At 46.1% G+C, this 24,173-nt stretch overlaps 1 protein-coding gene across 1 annotated transcript in view; it reads right to left on the reverse strand.

The window, feature by feature from the left end:
- Nucleotides 1-1,532: 1,532 nt before the first annotated feature.
- Nucleotides 1,533-24,173, reverse strand: part of LOC141073546 (uncharacterized) — a 51,902-nt gene continuing 29,261 nt past the window's right edge. Inside the window, exon 8 of the mRNA XM_073560812.1 lies at nt 1,533-3,363. Within this exon, the coding sequence (XP_073416913.1) occupies nt 1,685-3,363 (1,679 nt within the window). The 3' untranslated portion in view covers nt 1,533-1,684. The remainder of the gene's footprint in view (nt 3,364-24,173) is intronic.

Raw genomic sequence — 24,173 nt, forward strand, 5'->3', positions numbered from 1 at the left:
AACTGTTAGGTGGATTCATAACTGGCCTAGTGATCGGACCCAAAGAGTGGTCGTAAATGGCTGCACATCCAGTTGGAAGAATGTCTCAAGTGGGGTACCACAGGGCTCTGTCCTGGGCCCTGTATTGTTCAACATCTTTATCAACGATTTAGATTAAGGAATTGAGGGTAAACTGATTAAATTTGCTGATGACACAAAGCTAGGAGGGATAGCTAATACTAGAGAAGAGAGAGAGAGGATTCAAAAAGATTTAAATAAACTGGAGAAGTGGGCAGCAACTAAAAGAATGGTTTTTAACAGGGAGAAATGCAAAGTACTACATCTGGGCAATAAAAATGAAAAAAGCATATACAGAATGGGAGGAATAGGGCTAAGTGACAGCACATGTGAAAAAGACTTGGGTATACTAATAGATCACAGACTGAATATGAGTCAACAGTGTGATGCAGCAGCAAAAAAGGCAAATGCAATTCTAGGATGTATTAACAGAAGCATACAGTCTAGATCACGTGAAGTCATTATTTCCTCTACTCCTCTTTGGTCAGACCTCATCTGGAATATTGTGTCCAGTTTTGGGCACCACATTTTAAAAAAGACATCAACAAACTGGAGCAAGTTCAGAAAAGAGCGACCAGAATGGTGACCGGTCTGCAAACCCTGTCTTATGAGGAAAGGTTGCAGGATTTGGGAATGTTTAGTTTGCAAAAGAGAAGACTGAGAGGAGACTTAATAGCTGTCTACAAATATCTAAAGGGCTGTCACATTGTAGAAGGATCAACTTTATTCTCATTTGGACAAGGAAAGACTAGAAGCAATGGGATGAAACTGAATGGGAGGAGACACAGATTAGATATTAGAAAAAACTTTTTGACAGTTAGAGTAATCAATGAGTGGAACAGGCTGCCACGAGAAGTGGTGAGTTCACCTTCAATGGAAGTCTTCAAACAGAGGCTGAACAGACATCTGACAGGGATGATTTAGCGAATCCTGCTTTGAGCAGGGGGTTGGACCAGATGGCCCAGGAGGTCCCTTCCAACTGTACGATTCTATGATTCTATGGTACGCGCTCTGCCCTGATCTCCGTCACATTTACCAGTGCGCAACCTGCGCCGCCTTGGTCTCTGTCTCCTACGAGTCGGTCCCTGGTACTAGCCATTGCGGTGTAGCTACCCCCCGGGCCTGCTTCTCATGCTACCTGTATAGGGGGCGGTTCCACCTGGTCAGCTCGCCGGGACCGGTCGGTCCCGTGATCCAGTGGGTCCACTCTAGGAACCGTGACATTAGTTTTCAATAACAAATGGTAATGGGTAATTGTATAATTTTCTAATAATCATTTAGTGCACTTAATTGCTTTCCCTTTCTTTTGTAGACGAGTGATTTTATTATTACTTATGTTTTTCTACTACATGTCAGTGAAAATTTAGAAAATGGCTACTTCCCTGTGTGAGTTCTCAGATGTGTGATAAGATAAGCATTGCTTTCCAATTAAAACCTTTCTCACATTTTGAGCATGAAAATGGCATTAACCCCTGTTAGTTCTTTGATGAATAGAAAGTTCTGATTTATTCCTAAAACATTTCCCACATTCTGAACATGAATACGGTTTCTCCCTTGTGTGACTTCTCTGATGTAAAACAAGACTTAATTTACTAATGAAACTTTTCCCACATTCAGAACATGAAAATTATTTCTTGCCTGTGTGAGTTAACTGGTGTGAAACAAGATTTGATTTCTGCCTAAAACATTTCCCACAGTCTGAACAGAAAAATGGTTTCTCTCCTGTGTGAATTCTCTGATGTTTAACAAGACTTGCTTTCAGATTAAAACATTTTCCACATTCTGAACAGAAAAATGGCTTCTCCCCTGTGTGAGTTGACTGATGTGCAACAAGATTTGCTTTCTGATGAAAACTTTTCCCACATTCTGAGCATGAAAATGGCCTCTCTCCTGTGTGACTTCTCTGATGTTTTACAAGTATGGATTTCTCACTATAATTTTTCCCACATTCTGAACATGAAAATGGCTTCTCTCCTGTGTGAATTCTCAGATGTGTAACAAGATTTGTTTTCCATTTAAAATATTTCCCACATTCTGGGCATGGAAATGATTTTTCTCCTGAGTGAATTCTTTGATGTTTATCAAAATTTAATTTGTATTTAAAACATTTCCCACATTCTGAGCATGAAAATGACTTCTGCCTTGAATGAATTTTCTGATGTCTACCAAGATCTGATTTGTATGTAAAACATTTTCCACATTCGGAGCATGAAAATGGCTTCTCTCCTGTGTGAATTCTCTGATGTATTTCAAGTTTGGCTTTCACACTATAACATTTCCCACATTCTGAACATGAAAATGGCTTATGTCCTGTATGAATTCTCAGATGTGTAACAAGATTTGTTTTCCGGGTAAAACATTTCCCACATTCTGAACATGAAAATGGTTTTTCCCCTGTGTGACTTCTCTGATGTAATACAAGTTGGTCTTTCAATCTAAAACATTTTCCACATTCGGAGCATGAAAATGGCTTCTCTCCTGTGTGAATTCTCTGATGTTTTACAAGTATGCATTTCTCACTATAATTTTTCCCACATTCTGAGCAAGAAAATGGCTTCTCCCCTGTGTGAATTCTTAGATGTGTAACAAGATTTGTTTTCAATTTAAAACATTTCCCACATTCTGGGCATGGAAATGATTTCTCTCCTGAGTGAATCCTTTGATGTTTATCAAAACTTAATTTGTATTTAAAAAATTTCCCACATTCGGAGCATGAAAATGACTTCTGCCTTGAATGAATTTTCTGATGTCTACCAAGATCTGATTTGTATGCAAAACATTTTCTACATTCAGAGCATGAAAATGGCTTCTCTCCTGTGTGAATTCTCTGATGTATTTCAAGTTTGGCTTTCACACTATAACATTTCCCACATTCTGAACATGAAAACGGCCTATGGCCTGTGTGAATTCTCAGATGTGCAACAAGATCTGATTTCTGGTTAAAACATTTCCCACATTCTGAACATGAAAATGGTTTTTCCTCTGTGTGACTTCTCTGATGTCTAACAAGGCTTGATTTACGACTGTAATATTTTCCACATTCTGAGCATGAAAATGATTTCCTCCCTCTGTAAGTTATTTCATTTTTAACAGCACTTCTCTGACTTTCATTTTGCATATTTGTCTTTGATGGAGCAGAAGAGAGAACCTGTTGAAAAGGATCAGGTGACAGATTTTTTCTTAGATGACCTTGAGGTGTATCTGCAAAAGTTACACGTTCTTCACATGTATCAGATGTGCTACTATGATTAGCAGCTGTAAAATCTGAGAATATCACATGTCTCTTAAAGCTCCCGGTACTGTCACCTGCCAAAAATAAAATGGATTTACCATAATTATTTTTATATAACACTGCATTTAAATTATATTAATATGTATTTTGTTACATACTTTATAACATTTCCATACAAACTGTAATAAAAATTCAATTATTAAACTAAGACAATAAACTTCAAAATTAAGGTTGATAGTTCATGGTGTTAGGTCACCAGGTTTTGCTCTTTCAAATTTCCATTTCTGTATTGTTGCCATCTTCTCTGTAGGTTCATGTTTCACTGTGTTTGTCACCAATCATTTACAGTTACATTTTCTAAAGAGACTCCTAAAGAGGCCTGTAATCAGTTGTGTTAGGTGATTCCATCTCATGCACTCTCTGATAGGTACTTGTTGCAAGCCACTCCATCTGGCACATTCCAGAGGAACTACGGCCTTCACCCTTTATCTCCTGTACAGGAATCTGGTCTTAATGTTAGGAGTGGCGGAAGGCACTAAAAAAAAAAAATAATTAAAGTGCCTTCGCCACTCGGGTCCACCGTGCGGCAGGTGAAATGATCGCTGCTAGAGAGGCAGAGCACTGTGGCGTTAATGTGCACGGGGTTAACTGCACCCAGAGTGCACCAAAGCAAGCTCTGTTGAGGACACAGAGCTGCAAACTTAAAGCACACAAAAACACTGTGTCTGTTTCTGTTTCTCTTTTATTTGCTTATTGTTTCCCCACCTGTAGTTTATAAGGGTCATTTAGGGCGAGTCTGAGACAGCCGCCGTGGAGTGGGGGCGCCAAATAGTTTCTTTTAGGGTGCCAACCTCCACTGTCAGGAAGGGAAAGCAGGCTAGTGTAGGGCTACCGTAGGTTATTATTGTATAGTGTTTGTTAATTGTGCTATTGCACTAGTGGGGTATTTTTTACCTCAGTTTATTAAAGTTTCATATTTTTAAAGGGATTATATGATTGCACTTATGACTCTTACTATGTTATACAATATACGACATTCTTTATATTTAAATTGACACGGCTATTCATTGCTTCACTGATTTACTATACTGGGTTATACTTGAAGCACTGTCACTTTATTGGAAACTGTATATCCTATTACCCTATCTTGCTAGGTTGTGCTGCTTGATTGCACGTATTTTGCTGCACCTGAGTCTTTGTCTAACTGAAACCCTGTCTTTGATATGACTCTTTTTATGTCTGTTGTTTGGTGCTGTTACGCCGCTCTCACCACGTGCCTCCAGAGCCGGAGCACACCGCCTGACATCTTCATTTCCAGTCTCGCGGCCGGCGCTAGGGTCCCGTAGGGTGCGAGCGCATGCCGCGCATTCTTGACTCTGCGGTTGCGCGCCTGGCTCTGGGCACGCTTGCGCACAACCCGCAGATCTGACTGTGCCCACACGACCTTGACGTCTCTATGGTCCTGGAGGACCTGACCCGGAAATCTCAGCGCGCAATCCCTATATCAGGTGGCCTCTTCCTGTAGGCAGCGCCTGATTATTTTCTTGCTTCCTTGCTAGGCCTCCTTGGTACCTGCATGGTCGCTCTCTGTACTTAGGTCCACTACATTGTACTCTGGCGTGCTTCCTACTATGCACTCTGCACTACCTTGTACTCCGGTGTGCTTCCTGGTACACGCTCTGCACTACCTTGCATTCTGGCGTGCTTTCTACTACACGTTCTGCACTACCTTGTACTCTGGCATGCTTCCTAGTACACGCTCTGCACTACCTTGTACTCTGGCGTGCTTCCTAGTGTAGTGTCGGTGGTGGGGTGCCGAGCTGGGGGGGGGTGGTCCTACTTTTGTACCGCGCAGAGATGATAACAGAGACTCGATGAGGCAGATTCTGGGTGCAACAGGTCCAAGTTTATTTCATTACTTGCCGTCCGCCTGACGGCCTCCGCAGCACACCGCACGTTTCTTCACTTATCGGCCCTCCGTTTCCAGAGCCGTTTACACACCGTACTTTTACAATAGGGACGTACATATGCGTACTGTCCCTCCTTCACTTGTTCGACGCTCCTGACAGGTACGCCACTGTGGCCGCCCTAGGCCCAATAACCAACAGCGCTTTCACTGGTCAGTCGTCGTGTCAAATACGGTATATGGCACTCACTGCCTCGTCTCTTCTGCGGTATCTTTCTGTCAGGACCACCCCCTGACGTTTCCTCTCCTCAGTCCCCTTGGTCGGATTCTCCTCAGGGCACACAGACTGGCGAAGTCCTCCTGTCACCTGGGCTCCCCCTGGGGACTGGAACTTTCTGGAACCCTCCCTCAGTATTTATAACTTCCCCGGTTCCTTGAAACTGTCACTAACTGTCACCACGCCCCCCATGACCAACGGTTTCTAAAGCCCTAAGCTGCTGTAAAGTCCTTTGCTCACACTCCACCCTGCCATCTAATGGTCATCCCAAGGTACTGCACGTCCACTACACTTTTCTAGTTGTTTCCCCACTGTAATCACTGTCTCCTACCTACACTGTGCAAACCTATCTTTCTTCACTCTGACTAGTCCGTCCGTCCGTCAGGTCACCTTCCCTACACTCCCCCTTCCTTTGTCCATTGTCGTCCTCGACAATCGTCATCCCTGCCTTCGTCGTTCTGAATCTACACCTACATTCTGTTGTCGGACCAGAAGTTGAGCCAAACCCACTATCTGCGGGGGCCGAACCATACTGGGAGCACTATGCTCTGAGCAGCCTACTGCTACTCACCAGCGCGCACGCCACATGACAACGTCTTTCAAATTGGGCAAGGTACACCCGTATTCTCTCTACGGCGTGTATCTTTCCCCTACTCTCCCCTACTGTTACCTTTCACTATCCGGTACGCCATGATCGAGGCCACTCACCTACCAGATCATTGCCGGCGCCCGCCTTTCCTTCTTCAGGGGTGTCCGTGGTGTCGGGGACCTGACCTAGGACGGCTGTCTTTCTCACATCTTCCCATTCATTTTCCTTCTTTCAATTACATGTCATGGTCGGCGTCCCGGTCTCCCAGACCTCAACTCTTAGATCCCTACCGGATCTCACACTTTCCTTTGGTCCCGCAGACCTTCCCTTACCCGGACCTGTTGCATTTTACTTTGCATATTATACATCATACAACTTTATAATAGCACAAGTACCCATTTTTTTTATAATTTTTTTTTTTCCATTTTCTCTTACTTTTAAAACCAAAATATAACATAACATTGCATTTCCTCTTTCTTCCTCCCCCCCTTCCTTGGACCTGGACACTCCTCCACTTTTCCGTATCCCCGTTCTGTCAGGTAAACATATTTTCGTATATAAAGAACATAGAAAGAAGAAAGAAAGAGAGAAAATAGTTGCATCAGTTAAACAACAACAAAACTTTTTTCTAAATGCAACTGTCCTTATAATCTGCACAACGGTGCATCGAACTCCTGACAGTCTATACCACTCTCAATGGACAGAGGTGAGGGCTCCACGGGGATACTGAGGGTGTCCATTCAAGTCCTCTTCTTTTCCATGACGGCCTCTCCTTGAGTGTGGAGCAGGTTCCACACTTCCTGCTCCCGGGCCTTTTTCTTCCTGATCACCTCCGCTTCCCACACGGAGGGAACAGCACGGGCCCTGGAGTCCGGTGGGCGGGACTCCGCTGAAAAAGACCGCAAGACAGAAACGGCCGAAGATTTCTGCGGCCCAGCAGCCGCTGGGGTCAGGTGGCAAATGGGGAGAACCGGGTCCTCGGGGGCTGGAATCACAGGGCCCGCTAAATCGGTCGCAGCCGACTCCAGCAGCGGCATAACCGCGGCCTCAGGACAGGCCGCATCCACTACTTCCAACGGAGTCGGAGTAACGGCCGATTTCAACAATGCAGCTGCTATTAGCAGGGAAAGCGCAGCAGCATCTTCTTTGGGTGAGCTCTGCACTGGTGACTCCGGGCGGGGTAGTTCGGGGACATGAGCGGGGACCTCGCTCAGCTCTGCATACACCACGGGGCCCGTGGTAACTAGGCCTTCCGGTGCGCAGGGGGCAGCGTGCTGCAGCAGAATGGTGGGGGCCGCTTGCGGAGGCACTGGTAGGGCCGGGGGTACTCTCACCTTCCCCGGCGCTGCGGCCTCCGTTTCATCATCACGCAGTTTCCCCCGCAGCCTCCGTTCCTTGCTCCACTGTCCTGCGGGCCTTCCCTCCGGACTCGGGGGCTCCGCTGAGAAGTCCTCTGCTGGTATTGGTGGCAGCCGTTCTCGCTGACTCCCCTCAGGCTCCGCTCCCCGGCTCAGCATCCCGCTGCCTGCCCGTAAATCTGAAGATGACTTCTGATGCAGCTCCATCTCTCGCCGCCATTGCCACTCTAGGCGGCCGATGCCCCGACACCCGCAGCATCTCATACCGTCCGTTGGGCAGCACTCGAATGGCGTCAGACAGCCGCAGCCAAGTTTTTCTTCTGTGCCACTCCTCCTGCTGGGTGGGGCGTTGGCAGACCTTTCCATCCATCTGCCAGGGTCCAATATATGGAAACGTCGGTCTCCGGGCATATATTGCTTCCTTTTGGGGTACGTTGGAGGGGGTCCCAGTCCATTCTGAACAACTGCAAACACCCGGACCTCTCCTCTGCGCTGAAGTAATACCGCCATCTTGGGCAGAATCAGCTACTGCCTTGGATCCTCTGCAAGCAACACAGATCCGACACAGCGTCCCAATTTGTAATCCACAGGTCAGTAATTTTTAGTCCACAGGTGTTTATAATCCGAAATAGAGCAGTCCAAGTTTTCCTCAGTCCTTCAGTTGCAGGCCTGCCGCAGAAGATAGCGTATTAGCGGCGGCGATCCTGCCGACTACGCCAAATGTAGTGTCGGTGGTGGGGTGCCGAGCTGGGGGGGGTGGTCCTACTTTTATACCGCGCAGAGATGACAACAGAGACACGATGGAGGCAGATTCTGGGTGCAACAGGTCCAAGTTTATTTATTTATTTCTCACCATGAGTGCCACTTCAGCTTCCAGGTCAGGGGTCATTGGGTGCATGTGACGTTGTGCGGTAAACCCCTCGGCCGCAGAGGGGTGGTGCTGACTCAAGGAGAAGCTGATCAACGACACCCCGTCACCCTAGGCATGAATATTTTAAAAGAGTTTGGTAACCTGTTGCTTAATGATCCCACACAAAGGACACTGAAGCAGTGGGGTTCTCGCACAGCTCAGGGACAGGTATTCCAGCAGCTGGTGCGAGGTGCGCGGGTGCATCGGGACTGCCAGGAGGGTGAGGCTCTGGGCAAGGTCATCGCGACAGCGGCACCCCTGCTTGTGCTGCCTCCTGGACAGACAGTGGTGGCCCTGCCAATTCGGGCCCCGATACCTTTGGAAGGCGTAGAGGTGCAGGTGGAGCCGTGTCACTCAGAGCACTTACCTCCTGGCATACTGGTGGCCCGTTCCCTCGCTACGGTGCGAAAAGGAACCGCCCTGGTCCGCTGCGTTAACCTTGAAGACCGAGATATCATTCTGAAAGCACGGACTGTACTGGCCAAACTAGTAAAGCCTCTAGAAGAAGTGCTGCGGTTCAATTACGAGTACACCCCGAGGATCCCGGGGAGGTAACAATACGAACCCTACAGGCCCACGAAGTCTCGACACAAGAGAAGGGCCGAAATATTTTGGAGCAGATGCGGGCCGAGCTTTCTGGACTAACTGCGGCCCAACTTTCACAAGTAAAAGCATTGCTGGGACAGTACCATGAAGTATTTGCTAGTCATGAGGACGACTTTGGGTGTACCACCGCCATCACTCATGAGATCCCCACAGCAGGAGCGGCCCCTATCCGAGAACGATATCGACAGATCCCGCCACAACTCTATCAGGAGGTGAAAACTTTGCTGGCTCAGATGCTACAAAAAGGGGTGATACGGGAAAGTCAAAGCCCTTGGGCGGCCCCCATCGTGTTGGTTCGGAAGAAAGATGGTACACTACGATTCTGTGTGGATTATCGTAAATTGAATGCTTGCACTATTAAAGACTCATACCCACTGCCCCGCATAGAAGAATCTCTGTCTGCATTGGGTAAAGCAACATATTTTTCGACCCTGGACTTGGCCAGTGGGTACTGGCAGGTGCCTATGTCAGAAGAGGACAGAGCTAAGACGGCGTTCATAGTGCCCATGGGACTGTTTGAGTTTAATCGAATGCCATTCGGGCTGGCCAACGCCCCCGGGACATTTCAGCGATTGATGGAGCGATGTCTAGGGGATCTCAATTTTGAGGCCACGTTGATCTACCTGGACGACATCATCGTCTATGCCGCCTCCTTCGAGGACCACCTGAAGCGGTTGGGACAGGTACTCAGCCGGCTGCAAAAGTACGGGTTGAAGGTGAAGCCTCAGAAATGTCACCTATTTCGCTCTCAGATTGAGTATCTGGGTCATGTCGTTTCGGCAGAGGGTGTGAGGCCATCCCGGGAGAAGATTGCTGCTATCCAGGAATGGCCTACCCCCGAGACGGTGAAAGACGTGCGGGCTTTTCTGGGGTTAGCTGGATATTACCGTCGTTTCGTAAAGAATTTTGCATGTCGAGCTCGAGCCCTACATGACCTGCTGAAGGGGGCTCCCGCTGGGGCCAATGGGCGGAAAATCCAGTGGCAACACCCTCAGGAAGAGGCCTTCCGAGATCTCAAGGCTGCACTCTCGGATGCCCCAGTGTTGGCTTATGCGGATTTTTCTCAGCCGTTCATCCTGCACACTGACGGGAGTCTTCACGGGCTAGGAGCTGTGTTGTCACAAGTTCAGGATGGCCGGGAAAGGGTGATCGCATATGGAAGCCGTTCACTCCATGACTCCGAGCGTAACCCTGACAATTACAGCTCTTTTAAGCTCGAGCTCCTCGCAGTGGTGTGGGCTATGACGGAGAGATTCGCAGAGTACCTAGCGGGCTCCGAGGTGGTAGTGCGAACTGACAATAACCCACTGGCTCATTTGGAAAACGCCAAGTTGGGGGCTTTGGAGCAGCGATGGGTGGCCCGAATGGCGAAGTACAATTACAAGATTATTTACAAAAGAGGGGCCGAGAATGTTCATGCAGATGCTCTCTCTAGGATTCGACATACAACTCCTGGACAGAATCGAGACGAAGAATTAGAAGGAGAGGAAATACCGTTCGCTCTTACCGCTGCCGTGCTCACCAATGTTGATGCAAAAGTATCTTCCCCAGAGGCCCACAGGGGCATCCTGGAACAATCTCGTAATAAGTGGATACAACAGCAACAAGAAGATGAAGAAGTTGGACTTCTCCGGAAATGGGTCGCTGCTGGTCAATTACCCACTGACACTCAACGACAAGCTTTGACCCAAGACCTGTCGCTGATGCTGCGACAATGGGAGAGACTGATTATCCGAAGGGGATTACTGTACCGTAAGATCACTTCGCAAACAACCTCAACGACTGTTTGGCAGGTGGTTACGCCCGGAGCTCAACTACACGAACTGGCTCGAGAGGCTCACGAAAAAGGGGCCCACTTTGGAGTCAAAAAGACTTTGCAATGGTTACAACAGAAAGTTTATCACCCACGCTTGTCGGCTGTTGTGGACGAAGTTTGTCGTACTTGCCGCTTATGTGAATTGGCCAAACCGCCTGCTCAGAGGGCCGCAACACAGACGATTGTGACTTCAGAACCCTTGGAGCTCTTGACGGTGGATTATCTGCACATTGGTCCCGCATTCCAGGGATACGAACACTGCCTCGTCATGGTGGATCATTTCACTAAATTCGCTGTGGTCACCCCTACTCGAGACCAGACCGCGGAGTCAGCCGCCTCCGCAATTTGCAGAAATTTTATACAAGTGTACGGCTGTCCTCAACGCATACATTCCGACCAGGGAGCATGTTTTTTGGGGAAAGTTATGGAGGAACTACATCATCTTTATGGGATTGATAAATCCCGGACCACACCATATCACCCGCAAGGGAATGGGGCTTGTGAGCGATTTAATCGGACATTGATTCAAATGCTACGCACTCTGGAGAGTGACAAGAAAGCTCGTTGGCCTGAATATGTTTCTGAATTAGTGTGGGTTTATAATAATCGGGTACATCGAGTAACGGGCTATACTCCTTATTTCCTGCTGTTCGGACGAGAGGGTAAAGGGATCACGGAGGTAGAGTTGGACCCCGAAGAGCCTCGGCCCTGGACCGGAGTGTCGTCTTGGGTCCGAAATCATCGCCACAGGTTGCAAACTCTTCACCGAATTGTACATACCAAACTTCAAGACTGGGAACACCCCGGGAAGAATACAACCTCCCCTCCCCATCTCCAAAGCGGGGACCGTGTGCTTGTACTAGATCAACGCCCCCAGAATAAACTGGAGTCACGTTGGGAAGAGAGTCCTTATCGGGTACTACGCCGTATCCATTCAGAAGGACCTGTGTACGAAATGCAGCCCGAGCAGGATGAAACACTGCCCACTCGCATTGTGCATCGTAATATGTTACGCCTGTGTATTTCTTCCGACCCGAAGCAACTGGAACCCGTCCCGAAGACATCCGAACCGGAGTCCATATGCTGGGACTCAGACGACGAGGATTTCCCTCCAGTTCCCAAGGGCCCTCCACCCAATAATGAGCCAGTTGACACAATTAACCCACCGGCATCTTGCAGCTCACCGACGTCCACCACCCCAGAAGATTCCACCCCAGTCGAACTTAGACGCTCCGAGCGGTCAACAGCCGGCAAACCCCCCGAACGGTATGAACAAGACCAGTTCGTATGGCAACAAATATTGACACCTTTACAGACCAATCTCAATAGACTAACACCCTCGCCCGAGGACTGGCGAGCTTACAGGGTGGGGGAATGTGGGGAGGAGGACCCCCATACAGTGATTGGGCTAGAACCAGGGGGACCGCCATCAGGGTTGTTGAAGAAACCACATCAGGGGGATTACAAAGGGAGACATGCGACTGAAGTTGTCAGGGCAACAGGGGGCGGGGCGAGGGTAAAAGGAGCAGGGGACGCGCTGAGGTGGCAGTTGGAAGAGAGCCTGACAGGAGAGAGAGAGCCGTGTGGCAGGGGGAGGACTGTGGCAACTGACGGTGTGGGGAAGAGAGACAGGCAGGAGACTGTCAAAGGAAAATTTGAGACTGTCCGAAGAGCGGCGCATAAGAGACTCTTCCCGGGAGTCCCTCCCCGGATACATACAGATAAATTGATGCCCGCTGATTCCCTCCGTGCTGTGACAGGACCGGGATCTCAGGCAACCGCTGCGACGAGACAGCAATCCGGTATAGTGGCCAGGACACTGCCCCCCTGTCTTCTCCCACAGCTGCGACCCCGTCATTACCGACATCAGGGGACGCCACCTCGCTATAGGCGGCCGCAGAGCCCCTGTCCCGCTTACTGAGGGGACACTGAGCAGAGTTTGTTAAGATTTTATGTTTTTGGACTGCGTCATGACCTGGCTGGGGGACGAGCGCCTTTAAACGGACGCCTGGGAGATTAATCCCCCCGAACAGTTTCTTCAGGGCCTATTGCGCCCCACCATTCCAGCTTCTTCAGGGCCCATTGTGCCCCACCGTTCAGTTTCTTCAGGGCCTGTTGCGCCCCATCGTACTGGTTTCTTCAGGGCCCGTTGCGCCCCACCGACCAGTTTCTTCAGGGCCTGTTGCGCCCCAACGTTCCGGTTTCTTCAGGGCCCGTTGCGCCCCACCGTCCAGTCTCTTCAGGGCCTGCTGCGCCCCATCGTTCCGGTTCCTTCAGGGCCTGCTGCGCCCCACCGTTTTGGTTTCTTCAGGGCCGGACGAGCCCAAGTCCTTCCGTGAAATCTTGGATTACAAGGCAGCCACATCTACAATCCCTGAGTGTTCGTGGACTCGAGCGACGCCCGGGAGGCTAAGTGCATTATAGAGTATAAGGACCCTTTTTGTTTTGAATGTTTGTTTTACGAGTCCCTGCGAGGACAAATAGGTGTTTCCCCTTTTGTTTCATCGAAGCAGTTTAGCCCTTGCGGCTTTAAACTTATAAAAGTATATTTCACCCCACATTCAGTCTCGTGTCTCGTCACTGCATCCTGTGAGCCTGCTCGAACCCTACACTGAGGTCCACTACATTGTACTCTGGCGTGCTTCCTACTATGCACTCTGCACTACCTTGTACTCCGGTGTGCTTCCTGGTACACGCTCTGCACTACCTTGCATTCTGGCGTGCTTTCTACTACACGTTCTGCACTACCTTGTACTCTGGCATGCTTCCTAGTACACGCTCTGCACTACCTTGTACTCTGGCGTGCTTCCTAGTACGTGCTCTGCATAGTCTAGTACTCTGGCGTGCCTCTTAGTACGCACTCTGTATTGTCTTGTACCCTGCATGTCCCCGTGCACACGCTCTACACACTCCTGTACCCAGCATGCCCCATGTGCACGCTTAGCACTATCCTGTACCCTGCGACCCCGTGTACACGCTTTACGCACTCCTGTACCCTGTGTGCCCTGTTGGACACGGTTTCTCACGCTTCCTTTGAGTCGGCCACCTGGTGCCAGCAATCGTGGTACTTTATCCCCCTGGGTCTGCCCCTGATGCTCCCTGTATAGGGGGTGGTCCTCACTAGGTCAGCTCGCCCAGGGTGGGTTGGTATCACGACCCAGAGGGTCCACTCCAGGAGTCATTATAGGTGCCTTATATCTACTAGTCAAATAAAAATTATCTTGATTTTACTGTTGTGGTGGATTTGTTACTCCGTTTCTTCGCATGTATACATATAACTGACAGTGGACAGCAGAATCTATGGAGCTTCAAGAGAACCTGGCACAAGGTTTTATAAAGTATGGCCAGCACCTGTAAGCTCTCTGTTACAGCATTCAAGAATGCTGTCTACATGTCCGCAATTCACACTCTACAAACAAAAAAATAGATTTTATTATACTCACTTACATGGAAGTCCAGTCCGCAGGGCATCACTGATCTTGGTCTGGCGACACCTCTCTTCTTCATCGTGTGGATAACGCGTCCTACATAACCACACAGTGTCCTCGGTATAGCACTCCTGAACATGCGTACTTTTCTCTGCACTGCCGAGGGCAGAGCAAAGTATTGTAGTGCGCATGTGCCGACACTCTTTCACCTTTCCCTGCAGATGCCCATTACAGCACCTGCTTTTCACCGACTACTTTCCCAACCTGGACGGAACTACAAGTCCTAGAGGACACAAAACTAGAACTGTTTCCCTGCACTGCCCACAACTAGAGAGCGGTGCTGCCTGGGGATAGAAGCAGAAAGCAGGGCAGGCAACCCCAGCTCAATGCAGCGCAGGATTCACTAAACCATCTCCAGCCTCTGTTTTTCTGGCAATCATCGATCGTGTGAGCGAGCCCTTAACCCTCCGTCAGGCGCAATAGATCTGACAGGCACACAGTAATTAGTTTCACTTCTCTCTCCTTGCCCACTTATCAGAAAACCCCACCCCTCCTAGTTATCTCCTGACTCTACAGGCTCTGTGAAACCTGATATCACAGTGACTCAGCAGACCTTCTAGTGAGCAGATATCATCACTTTGGCTTCTCAGGCACATTGCGCCTGATCTCAACACAAATTGAAAGGTTAGTATTTTCTTTTTTTATTCATCACGATTGTGTATTTAGCTTGTTTTATGAAGGATTAATGCTAAGTTAGTGTACATAAGTACTGTTTTCTTAGACAAAAGGAGGGTGGCTTCTAAGGCACATTGCGCCCTAACACATACTCTTTCTCTCTTGCTTCAGATTTTCTGCTGCAATGGCCAGAAAACAGTATGATTCATCTAAACCCCTTCATTTAGAAGAAATGAAGATTTTTTTGTTAGAAGATGAGGAAGAACCAGCAGTAACTGAGGATTTAGAGGAATCTAGTGACATTTCATCTGAAGATGAGGTAGCAGAATGTAACACTGATTCTGGAACAGAGTAGGATGGTGATGACACTGATACAGAGGAAACAGACACAGATCTAGCTTATTATTTGGGCAAAGATAAAAATGCAAAGTGGAACAAAAAGGCACCCAAGAACAAACAGCGCAGAGAATCCCACAATATTATTACACACCTTCCTGGAGTTATTGGAAGTGCTAGAAAAGCTAAAACTGCAGTGGAATGTTGGAGTAATCTAATTACAGATAGCATGTTGGAAACTATTGTTCGGTTCACTAACCAGTATATTGACACAATCAAAGAGCAATTCTCCAGAGAGAGGGACATCAAAAACACTGAAGTGATTGAACTCAAGGCATTTATTGGCTTGTTATACCTAGCTGGTGCTTTCAGAGCAAATAGACAAAGTTTGGAGGAGCTGTGGGGGACAGACGGTGATGGCATCGAAAAATTCAGCCTTGTGATGAATCTGAAACGATTCAAAGTCCTGATCCGTTGCCTCCGTTTCGATGATCGAAGTACCCGGACAGAACGAAAAGGTTATGACCGGCTTGCACCAATTCGGGACATATTTCAACAATTTATTATGAATTGTCAAAAAAGCTATTGCCCGGGGCAAAACCTCACTATTGATGAGATGCTTCCAGGTTTCCGTGGAAGATGTGGTTTTCGGCAATATATACCATCAAAGCCAAACAAATATGGAATTAAAATTTTTGCCATGGTTGATGCAAGGATGATGTACACTATGAACATGGAAGTTTATTGTGGAAGACAGCCACCAGGTCCTTTCAATGTGAGCAACAAGCCTAGTGATGTGGTAAAGAGAATTGCTGAGCCAATGTTTGGATCTGGTCGAAATATCACTGCTGACAACTGGTTTACTGACTTTGATCTGATTGATTTTTTAAAAACGAAAAAGCTGTCATATGTGGGAACTGTTAGAAAAAACAAAAGGCAGTTGCCGACAGATTTTCTATATACAAAAGGCAAACAACAGTATAGCACTATGTTTGGGTTCAGTAATGGAAAGATTTTAGTTTCTTACACCCCACGCGAGAGGAAAAATGTGATTTTGGTCTCTTCATTACATAATGATTACACCATTGATCCAGAGTCTGGGGAGCTAAGGAAACCAGAAATCATAACTTTTTATAATTTGACCAAAAGCGGCGTTGACACTGCTGACCAAATGTGTGGCAATTTCAATGTAAGTCGAAATACCAAACGCTGGCCGATGGTAATCTTCTTTACAATGCTGAATGTGGGTGGCATCAACTCACAAGTAATTTACCTCGGTAATGAACTTAAACAAATGCGCAGAAGAATGTACCTAAAACAATTGGCTAATTAACTGGTGAGTGGAGAGCTTAGCCTAAGAAGTACAAAGACGGTTGGAATGCCCCTTGCCCTGCAACACCGGTTGAAGAGATATCGTCCCAAGGACGTTCCAGAACAAACACCGACTCTACCACCTTCTAAAAGACGCAGTTGTACTACCTGCTCATTTGTATCTGGTTTCAGAAGGCTTTCTAAATATGACTGCAAAATATGTAAAGAATCAATCTGCCTTTCCCATGCAACTTTCGTCTGCCAGCCTTGCTTTTCTAAGTGTACCTGTGCTGCTTCTGCTGCAATTGAAACCACTGAAGATGAGTAGAAAATAATTAAGTAACATCTAAGTGCAATATCCTTTAAGTTTTTTTCCATAATTTTATATTTAAGCAATAGTTAAGTAAAGATAACTGGAGCCTATTTGGCGGTACTACCGAAAAGTGGTACTTTTAGTTTTAATAAGTTTATGGTTAATAAATGTTTTTTTTTGCATCTGATTTGGTGTAATCTCTTTTAATACATTCCTATGAAGGTCACTGACTACTTCTATAGTCCTGAAATTGAAATATGTAGCTACTATATTTGGTTTTCTGACCTGTGCTTGTCAGGCACATTGCGCATGAACTGAGGAGAATCTATATTGCGCCTGACGGAGGGTTAATGTTATAACCGCGTAAGGAAAAAGTTAAAGGGTTCAGGAGATACTAATGTTCATTCCACAGGATTAGTCATCAGTGTAAGATTAGTGGGGGTCCGACACTCAGCACCCCCACCAATCACCTGTTATTTTTATGGCAGCTGACAGAGGTAAGCACGCTTAATGGAGCTGCTTAGTACTACAGAAAGGCTTCTAATCCAGCGGCCAAAACACATTCATCGAATTTACCTCCAGCAGGTGCCATAAGAAATAACATCTGATTACTGAGGTGCTGAGCGTCGGACCCCCGCTAATCTTATCCGGTGGAGGGGTCATCAATATTTCCTGACTAGACAACCCTTTTAACCCCTTAACGATCACAATACGCCTTTTAACTGTGGTCGTTAAGGGTACTTATTTCTCAGCATCACTTTTTAACGGCGCTGAAAAAAAAGAGTATAGCGCTATTTCTGCTGCTGTCAGCTGTATGTGACAGCTGACAACCCATGGTATGGACCACGTCTGGATTTTGCAATCAATCAGGGCTGATTAATCCCTTTAATACCGCTGTCAATCGCAACAGCGTTATTTAAATTGTTACAAGGAGGTCACAAGAAGTCCTTAGTAACCATCGGACCCTCGCGAATTGAGAATTGCAGGTCCCGATGGTTACCATAATACCCTGAGGTCATGTACCCTGAGCTTTAAGCTCAGTCTCACAGCACAGCCAGTAAGACACTGACTGCTCTCATGCACTGCTGTAAATGAGTACAGCACTGTATGAGACCAGTGATCAAAATAAAAAATATACATGTCCCACACTGAAAAAGTGTAAAATAAAATATGTAAAAAGGTAAAAAAAAGTACACAAAAAAATGCACACAAATTACGAAAACCTGTTTTGCCATTCAAAACGCAGCGTTTGTGATAAAACAAAAATAAACAAAGAAAAGTACACAAATTGGTAAAAAACTGGTATCATTGTAATTGTACCGACCCGACAAACAAGTCAGTCTTATCACGGCAGCACGGTGACTGGCGCAAAAAAATATTAAAAAAATAATTAATGATTTGCTGGGTTTTATTCATTCTATGTCTGAAAGATTTGAATAAAAAGAGATCAAAAATTATTATGTACCCCAAAATGGCACTAAAAAATTCTGCAACTCGTCCTGCAAAATATAAGCCCTCACATAGCTGTTTGCCATAAAATAGTTACAGCTCTCAGAATATGGTTACAAAAAGCTAATTTTTATAAAAAATCATTTTTACCATGTGATAGCATCAAAACCTAAAAAAACTATATAAATCTGGTTTCGTTGTAATCACACTGACCCGAAGAATAAATCCGCCTTATCACTAATAACGCACGGTGAACCGTGCAAAAATAAAAATAAGAACTACTCTTCTAATACTGTTTATTTGTTCATTCTACCTCTCAAAAACTGGAATAAGGCTTGGCTCATATATATCATGCGCTCTTCGCTGAGCACTTAAGTCAGGACTTCTGTGCAAATTCCCCAAAACCGAGATTCAGATAAAACCCTGGATGGAATCATTCACTTATGAGACAGATGTCGTCACTTTGGACAGGTCTGTGTTCCACCAGTGTCCCATCATTTTTGGTGTCTTTTTAGTGCACAAGTGTGGGCAACCACAGATCTGTGCACGTTTAAAAAGATGGATACCACCAGAGCAGATGCCAAATGGAAGACGAAGTGTTTCCATCTGCCCCATGGTGGGTAGTGCCGTCAGAAGTTCTGTCTGAATTGTATTTTTGTGGGATTTACTTGGAAACCCTGAGGTAAGTGCACAGTGTAGAACATAAGAATGAGATCCAGCCTTATTCTGGAAGCGATTGAAAAATATAATGTACCCCAAAATGTTACCAATAAAATGATAACTTATCCGGCACAAAACCAGCCCCAACTCAGGTCCGGCATCTGTCACTATAACTGAAGGGTTTTCCCACGTTACTGGTAGAACAAAGACTCTGGAAAAGCAACTTGGCTCCCCTCCCTGAAATAAAATCCAGTGAATTCTACGCTTCCAATTCCAAATGCCCCCTCCTTCAGAACCCCACTGTGCCTAAACCACAGTAAGCTGCCACATGTTTGGCGTTATTGTAATGGAGAGAAGGCACTTAATTTATGGGTGCGTATCACCAGAAGCACAAGTTGGGTACATTATATAGGGGGGGGCAAAATATATGGGACTCTACACTGTATGGGGACATAATGTATGGGTACTAGATTGGCAGATTTGCAATTCTCCATAAAATAAGCCTGGCGTGGATATTACAGTGCCTTGCGAAAGTATTTGGCCCCCTGGAACTTTTCAACCTTTTCCCATATATCATGCTTCAAACCTAAAGATGCCAAATGTAAATTTTTGGTGAAGAATCAACAAGTGGAACACAATTGTGAAGTTGAACGAAATGTATTGGTTATTTTAAATTTTTGTGGAAAGTCAAAAACTGAAAAGTGGGGCGTGCAATATTATTCAGCCCCTTTACTTTCATTGCAGCAAACTCACTCCAGAAGTTCATTGTGGATCTCTGAATGATCCAATGTTGTCCTAAATGACTAATGATGATAAATATAATCCACCTGTGTGTTGTGTAATCAAGTCTCCATATAAATGCACCTGCTCTGTGATAGTCTCAGGGTTCTGTTTGAAGCACAGAGAGCATCATGAAGACCAAGGAACACAACAGACAGGTCCGTGATACTGTTGTGGAGAAGTTTAAAGCCAGATTTGGATACAAAATGATTTCCAAAACTTTAAACATCCCAAGGAGCACTGTGCAAGCGATCATATTGAAGTGGAAGGAGTATCATACCACTGCAAATCTACAAAGACCCGGCAGTCCCTCTAAACTTTCATCTCAAACAAGCAGAAGACTGATCAGAAATGCAGCCAAGAGGTCCATGATCACTCTGGATGAACTACAGAGATCTATAGCTGAGGTTGGACAGTCTGTCCATAGGACAACAATCAGTGGTACACTGCACAAATCTGGCATTTATGGAAGAGTGGCAAGAAGAAAGCCATTTCTCAAAGATATCCATAAAAAGTGTCGTTTAAAGTTTGCAACAAACCACCTGGGAGACACACCAAACGTGGAAGAAGGTGCTCTGGTCAGATGAAACCAAAATCGAACTTTTTGACAACAATACCTAACGATATGTTTGGTGTAAAGGCAACACAGCTCATCACCCTGAACACACCATCCCCACTGTCAAACATGGTGGTGGCAGCATCATGGTTTGATGCTGCTTTTCTTCAGCAGAGGCAGGGAAGATGGTTAAAATTGATGGGAAGATGGATGGAGCCAAATACAGGAAAATTCTTGAAGAAAACCTGTTGGAGTCTGCAAAAGACCTGAGACTGGGACGGAGATTTGTCTTCCAACAAGAAAATGATCCCAAATATAAAGCAAAATTTACAGTGGAATGGTTCATAAATAAACATATCCAGGTGTTAGAATGGCAGTCAAAGTCCAGACCTGAATCCAATCGAGAATCTGTGGAAAGAGCTGAAAACTGCTGTTCACAAACGATCTCCATCAAATCTCACTGAGCTCGAGCTGTTTGCCAAGGAAGAATGGGCAACAATTTCAGTCTCTCAATGTACAAAACTGATAGAGAAATACCCCAAGCGACTTTCAGCCGTAATCACAGCAAAAGATGGCGCAACAAAGTATTAAGTTAAAGGGGCCAAATAATATTGCACGACCCACTTTTCAGCTTTTGAATTTCCACAAAAATTTAAAATAACCAATAAATTTTGTTCAACTTCACAATTGTGTCCCACTTGTTGTTGATTCTTCACCAAAAATTTACATTTGGCATGAAGCATGATATGTGGGAAAAGGTTGAAAAGTTTGCAAGCCACTGTATAAAATAGTAATTGCAGCCATAGATTAATTTATTGAGAGGTGCCATTTCTACAGTGGGGTAACTTGTGTTTTTTCTGCTGTTCTGGCATCAGCAAAACTATTCTAGCAAAATCTGTGCTCCAAAAGCCAAAGAGCACTTCTTCCTTCTCACCCTGACATATGGCCTAACAGTCATTTCTGACAACATAAGGGGCAGCCAGGGCCGGCGCTATGCGCAGGCAGACCAGGCAGCTGCCTAGGGCCCCCAGGCACTGAAGGGGCCCCCGGCTGCTGCCTGGTTCTACAAATCCAAATAGCACAAGACAGTGCTTCGCTTTGCAGAAGAGACAGATGTAAGTGCATCTTATCTGTTCTGCAATGCAAGCCTTTCCCAGGCGCTGCACTGCCTTGTGTTATGTATAGTAATGGTAATGTCTGCTGTGATTCCGGGGCCGGAGGCAGAAGCAGTCAGGCGTGTTATACTGACCTGTCCTGCGCTCTGCATGTTATCCTGTGCTTCTGCGCTATGGCCATCCATCTTCACTCATCACTCCTACAGCCAGCTTCTGTGTTATAATTTATACTGTGTCCTGGGCTGGCAGCTGTTGTTCAGCGGCAGGAGTCCTGCCGCAGGACCTTCCACATGGTCACCTGACCGCTGACGTCGTCCTGACATTGCACAGCAGCGCCTGTCAGGAAACATTAGGAGCTGAGCTGCCGACCAGGAGAAGTGTTCCTGGCTTCCATAGACAACATGTCAATACAATTACATGACTGGTCAGGTCACTGGTGATTTTTTTTTTTGTAACTGTGTCTGCACCTCAACACAGCAAGGTCTAGTACCCTCAAAAATTCATGTTGGAGGATGCTGTACAGCTTGCTTATTTGTATATTCTTTATTGTTTGGATGTACATTAAAGGGATTCTGGCATAAATTTTTTGCCTATTAGCTGTGGCCGCAGCCATCAGGGGCTTATCTACAGCATTCTGTAATGCATTCTGTAATGCTGTAGATAAGCCCCCGATGTAACCTGAAAGATAAGAAAAACGAGTTAGATTATACTCACCGGGGGTCCGGTCCGGGTCCGATGGGAGTTTTGCTCCAGTCCGGCGCCTCCCATCTTGCAGCGATGACGTCCTCTTCATTCCTGCCCGTCGCGGCTCCGGCGCAGGTGCACTGCTCTGCCCTGTTGAGGGCAGAGCAGAGTCCTGCAGTGTGCAGGCGCTGGACCTCTTCCGGCACCTGCGCACTGCAGTAATCTGCTCTGCCCTTAACAGGACAGAGCAGTGCGCCTGCGCCGGAGCCGCGACTGGCAGTAATGAAGAGGTCATTGCTGCAAGATGGGAGGCGCCGGATCGCGACTCCCTCCGGACCCGAACCCGACCAGGACTGCCCCCCGGTGAGTATAATCTAACTCGTTTTTCTTATCTTTCAGGTAACATTGGGGGCTTATCTACAGCATTACAGAATACACTTCCAGAGAACCAAATGAGTTTGAAAAATGCCCAAATAATAATCACCACATAATCATGAATTAAATACACAGAGAACTATGTCTTGTGCAAAAGGTATAAATATTTTATTCACAAATTACATCTCTAAAATATCAGTAAATACAAAATATGAGTCCTATATGGTGGAAGACAGTATGGCCAGGCCACCCGACAAAATTGGTAGTAAAACAACCAAATGGACAATTATTAATAGCTCTCAGGGAAGGGTTAAGCAAGAAAAATACCCCCAAATTCCTGTCTAGACACTTTAAATTAAACTGCCCATCTACTTATGCACTGCATTCAAGTGCCATATCTATGGAGGATTTCTATATGCAAAATTGAAAGGCTCAGTGGCCAACCAAATAACCCCAATTACTAAAACCTAAGCTCCTATCAACAGACCACTGGTGTATGTATAACAATGGACATTTTCTCACCCATAGTGGGAGTCGGGGGTCCTCGCCAATGCCCCTATGCGTTTCGCACACAAGGGCTTCCTCGGGGGGCCGTATGGCTAATTATAGGGCTGAGGGGTCTTTTATAGGGATCTTAGTATCAGTGTAAATTGGAAATGAGTGCGCGTGGCCATTTACAGCCGGTGCATGTGCAGTGGACATGACAATCCCGCCGCGTCACTTCCAGCTGTCCCGAAAGTCGACACACGTGAGAACTCGCATGGTTACCATGAGAACCCGACACTGCGCGGACACCGTAAGGACGCCTTTCATAACGCGGCAGGCGCGTACACCGCGCACGCGCATAGCGGCGCCGCCATTACTATTCAGAGCACCAAGTGTGGGCAACATATATTATAGGCGCCGCCATTGTTATTAAGGGCACAACCATAAGCAACATATATTAAAAGGCAGCAGAGAACAAAATACATAAAATCAAATAGATCACATTGACTGAAACATCTGTGCCAATATTTAGACATAAAATACAGTCTATAGAGGATATTTACATACACCAATACATAATATTCGCGTGCATATATATGGAATATAACACCAAACAATACACAGCAATCCAAGAAGATGATTTTCTTTTTTCAAAGGAATAGATCCCAATCTTCAGAGCTTGATAATACATATACACCTTCAGAGGTCAAGATAAAGAGTTCATATTTACTCAAACTGATAAAATATAAAAAAGAGAGAAAAACACAACCATTAAAAACAACCCCAAACCAATTAAAAATAAAGAAACCAGAGGACTAGTTCACTATGTTATCTCTTAGAGGAATGGTGAAAAAGTTAATTTTTCATTAAGGCCAGACGGGGCCATTGTACAAAGCAAGACGATCCATCGACATTCCAACTGCGCTAATATTTTTTTCATATCACCGCCCCTAATGCTGCAGCGGACCCGATCTATACCCCGTACTTGTAAACCAGATGGATTCGAATCATGGTGCAATTTAAAATGCTTAGGGATAGTTTTAAGGATAGATACATCAGTAATTTCCCTTGAGGCCATGATATCCCTAACGTGCTCTCGAGTCCTCACACGCAACTCTCGCGACGTCAACCCCACATACACCAAATTACAAGGGCATGTTGCATAATATACGACATACCGTGAGCTGCAAGAAATATATGTTAAAATACGAAAGAATATCAAGGCCTCAAGGGAAATTACTGATGTATCTATCC

Source organism: Dendrobates tinctorius, unplaced genomic scaffold (genome assembly GCF_039654945.1).
Source record: "Dendrobates tinctorius isolate UK_male_01 unplaced genomic scaffold, ASM3965494v1 ptg000014l, whole genome shotgun sequence".
Taxonomy (NCBI): domain Eukaryota; kingdom Metazoa; phylum Chordata; class Amphibia; order Anura; family Dendrobatidae; genus Dendrobates; species Dendrobates tinctorius.